At 45.4% G+C, this 2,135-nt stretch overlaps 1 protein-coding gene across 1 annotated transcript in view; it reads right to left on the bottom strand.

The window, feature by feature from the left end:
* The window catches only part of LOC138965620 (transforming growth factor-beta-induced protein ig-h3-like), a 17,322-nt gene that overhangs the window by 13,668 nt on the left and 1,519 nt on the right, over window positions 1–2,135 (bottom strand). The window contains exons 3-4 of the mRNA XM_070337797.1: window positions 852–1,123; window positions 170–358 (exon numbers count right to left, since the gene is read on the bottom strand). Coding sequence (XP_070193898.1) covers window positions 170–358; window positions 852–1,123 — 461 coding nt within the window. The remainder of the gene's footprint in view (window positions 1–169; window positions 359–851; window positions 1,124–2,135) is intronic.

Genomic DNA, 2,135 nt, shown 5'->3' with positions numbered 1-2,135 from the left:
GAGTGTGTCTGAAACACGCGGATATGAAGCACGTGTGGAAAGCTTGCCTCACTCAATAAAAGCAAGTGTAATCACTCTTTCATAACCCATGCAAACCCGACACACTCGTATTCTAGTACGTAGAATCATGTCACGTAGCCTTAAATTGATATTGTTTTCACTTACTGGCCAGAGCGTCTGTGAGTGTGGCCTGGTAAATAAGATAGGCCAGGGAGCCCAGTTCCTTGTTGAAGGTCAGGGTGAGGGGGAGGTTGGTGGCGGGGAGGGGGTAGATGACCTTGTCGATCACGTGCACCAGGCCGTTGTCCGCTGCAAGGTCAGTCTTCACAACCGCTGACCCCTCTGCTGTCACCACCTGCTTTGGTGAAAAAATTTGGTAAAATGTGTGGTTTTCGTTGTTGTTGTGTGCGCGTGTGTGTATTAATTTATTGTATGTTGATTTTGTTTGGTTTTTTTTTTTTTTTTTGGGGGGGGGGGGTGTGTGTTTAGAAAACGTAGGGTGAAGGCAGCTTAGAAGTTTACCACAGTTAAAGAAACGAAAGAAGATTACCATCGATTCCCCAAACTCTCACCATGCACTCACTCAACCCACCTCCCCCACCCCTGATTCCATGGCAGCATAGGACTCTGCATGATGATAGAATTCCGACAATTTGATAGAGAGCAGAGACTGACTCACAGTCAGTCTTGTTGGTGGGTGTTTTCCCATGTAAAGTTATTTTGGACGAAAATAGAAGATTGGGCAGAGGCAAACATCGGATTGCGGGTTAATTTTAAAAGACAAGAAATTATAATTTGGGTATCAAGACACAACGTGAAGAAAAAAAAATCCAAAAAATCTGTAAACTCACGGTGGTGTTGTGGGAGACGGTGATGGCGGGGAACACGCTGTGGTAGACGGTCTGGGTGCTGGTGTACACGTTGAGCCTGAGCTTGGCGTCACCAGCCCCCAGCGTGGGCAGCAGGAGGTCGTTGGTGATGTCGGCGGCGTGGGCCACCTGGGGCACCACGTGGAACTCGAGCACGGAGGCCAGGAGGGTGGCGTTCTGCTGCAGCTGGGCCAGCACGTCGCTGGGGATCTGGGCCACGGCCTCGTCGTTGGGCGCGAACAGGGTCACTGCCTCTGTAGGCCGGCAAAGATTGTTACAGCGGAAATGGCGGGGTAAAAAAAACGGTCATACACGTAAACTTCCACTCGTGCAAAAAACACGAGTGTACGTGGGAGTTTCAGCCCACGAACGCAGAAGAAGAAGAAGAAGTTACAGCGGAACTCCCCCTTTTAAGACCTCCACCACTCTCAGAAAATCAAGTCTTTCAAACTGAGAGGGATTCCTAAAATGTAGGTAAATTTAAAAACAACCTGAACAAGAAATTCCTTCAAGGTAGGAAAAACACCCCCGTCAAAGGGAAATAACCTTCTCAGTTGGTGGCAGTGACTGAGTGAGAATGGTTATTTCCCTTTGACCATTAAGATGTTCCTCTATAAGTCCTTGTATAATTTTAATCCACCAATAACTCCCTAACCGTGTGTTTGACTGGTCCCAATTTTTGTAAGGACCGTCTCAGGAATGTATAGAACCTGTTCACCAAGTTTGGTGACGATCGGTCCGTTCATTCTTGAGATCTATATGCGAACACAAACAAACAAACAAACAAACAAACACATCGAGTGAAACCTATACACACCCCTATACCGGGGGTGTAAAAATAAGGGGCCTTAATTAAAACGTGTGTGTGTGTGTGTGTGTGTGTGTGTGTGTGTGTGTGTGTGTGTGTGTGTGTGTGTGTGTGTGTGTGTGTTTGGTCGGTATAACTGTATAACTTGAAATGCTAGTGTCAGTATCAACGTTGTTTACCGATAAGCTCGAGTCGTACGGATTTTTTGTGGCTTTTCAGCTTCAAGTCATGTTCGTAACCTCAGATCAAGAGAAATCACCATCTAGCGGAAGGCTTCATAATGACTGAGGATTTAATCTTAAAAGCTTGTTCTGACAGACTCTCGGCATACTTTAATTAGTAAATAATAGTTAATCATAGTTAATCAAAAAAACACCGGGGAATAAAGTTTCTAGATACCTAAATACCAATCTCTAGAGTGTTTTTTTTTGTGTGTGCTGTTTTTTTGTTTACAAAGG

The sequence above is a fragment of the Littorina saxatilis genome, linkage group LG4, assembly GCF_037325665.1.
Source record: "Littorina saxatilis isolate snail1 linkage group LG4, US_GU_Lsax_2.0, whole genome shotgun sequence".
NCBI lineage: Eukaryota > Metazoa > Mollusca > Gastropoda > Littorinimorpha > Littorinidae > Littorina > Littorina saxatilis.
Note: the sequence above shows the minus strand (reverse complement) of the source record. Positions and strands in the feature narration are given on the sequence as shown.